The sequence below is a fragment of the Glycine max genome, chromosome 9, assembly GCF_000004515.6.
Source record: "Glycine max cultivar Williams 82 chromosome 9, Glycine_max_v4.0, whole genome shotgun sequence".
Lineage (NCBI taxonomy): Eukaryota > Viridiplantae > Streptophyta > Magnoliopsida > Fabales > Fabaceae > Glycine > Glycine max.
In genome coordinates this window covers 20,844,704-20,846,041 of record NC_038245.2, presented here as the reverse complement: position 1 = coordinate 20,846,041, position 1,338 = coordinate 20,844,704, and the positions used below count along the sequence as shown (strand labels likewise).

Genomic DNA, 1,338 nt, shown 5'->3' with positions numbered 1-1,338 from the left:
AATTTCTCTCGGTTTCTCGTTCCAAGCTTTGACTTTTCTTTTCTTCTCTCGCTTCCCAAAACCCCTCTCTTCAAAGGTACTTCCTCTCTTTGTTCAAAGGTCCCTTGCTCTTTTCTTATTTTTGTTTTAATTAATCGAATCATCATCTTCGTTTTCTTTTTTCTTTTTTTTTATGTATATATTCGGACAAAATCAATACACACTTGATACAAGCATGTGTTTTGCTTGCAGGGTATACAACAAGACGAAGAGATTCGAAGGATTCAAAGAGAAAATAAGGCCAGGTATTGCTTTAACCTTCGTTAAATTAGTTATCAGGTTCAGTTTACTTACCTAGTTGTTGAGAGTGAAAACTGAGAATTAAGATTTTTTTTAAAACAAACTGCTTTTGAGAATCTTCTGTAATTCCTTTGCATTATGATTCACCATTGTTGAATGAAAACTCGTGAATATAGATAGATAGATTTTGGGATAATTCATCCTTGTTGGAACCTATGAACCTCTTCTGTAATTCCTATTCAACATCCCCGCCAGCTCTTTCTCCAGATTTCATGTACCCCACTTTGATGAGAAAGAGAAAAGCTATGTGACTGGGAGTGTCTACCTGATGAACCTCTGCTTATTGAAACTGCTCTCTGGGTGGAAGATCTAGCTATGTGAATATCTAAATTAAAACTGCTACTTGACCTCTCTAATTTAGGGATACATATAAAATACCCACCCAACACATAAACAAGCTATAACCTCCCTACACAAACCAATCCCTTGAGAAGAGCACCATATACCTTCTCTGTATTTTTTATTGTTGTGGCAAGCAACATGCAGAGAAGCCCCTCCAAGCAATTTTCATCTGTTATTACTAATAAAAATGATCAAGAGATTGTGTATTTTCTTAGCTCCTCAGGGAATGTAGTAGCTTGCAATTTGACATGCAAGTGCTTCTCTGAGTACCCCAGGTTGTTGCCTGTTTACAATGAGTATTCCATTGATGTTGTGGAGTGCAATGGGGAGATGCTAGTTGTTTTGCTATCAGAATTCTTGGAAATCGCAACCCTTAGGGTGTGGAAATATGATGAGGCTAATAGAGGGTGGCATCAGATTGTAGCAATGCCTGCAGCAAATTCTCATGAGTGGTATGGGAAGAAAGTAGATATTAACTGTGTTGGTGTTGGTAACCAAATCTTCATATGCTTGAACTCCACTGAGCTATGCACTTATGTTATGTGTGATTTGGAGACCAACAAGTGGGTTGAATTGCCAAATTGTTGCATAAATGGACAAGTCATAGACTTTATGTCTGCCTTTTCATTTGAGCCTCAGATAGAGGCTTCAGTGTGA

General features: G+C 37.7%; 1 protein-coding gene across 1 annotated transcript; it reads left to right on the top strand.

Annotated features, from left to right (window-relative positions):
• Window positions 1-819: 819 nt before the first annotated feature.
• LOC100785221 (F-box only protein 13-like) lies at window positions 820-1,338 on the top strand. The gene has a single exon (XM_014761643.1). The coding sequence runs from the start codon at window positions 820-822 to the stop codon at window positions 1,336-1,338; it is 519 nt and encodes a 172-aa protein (XP_014617129.1).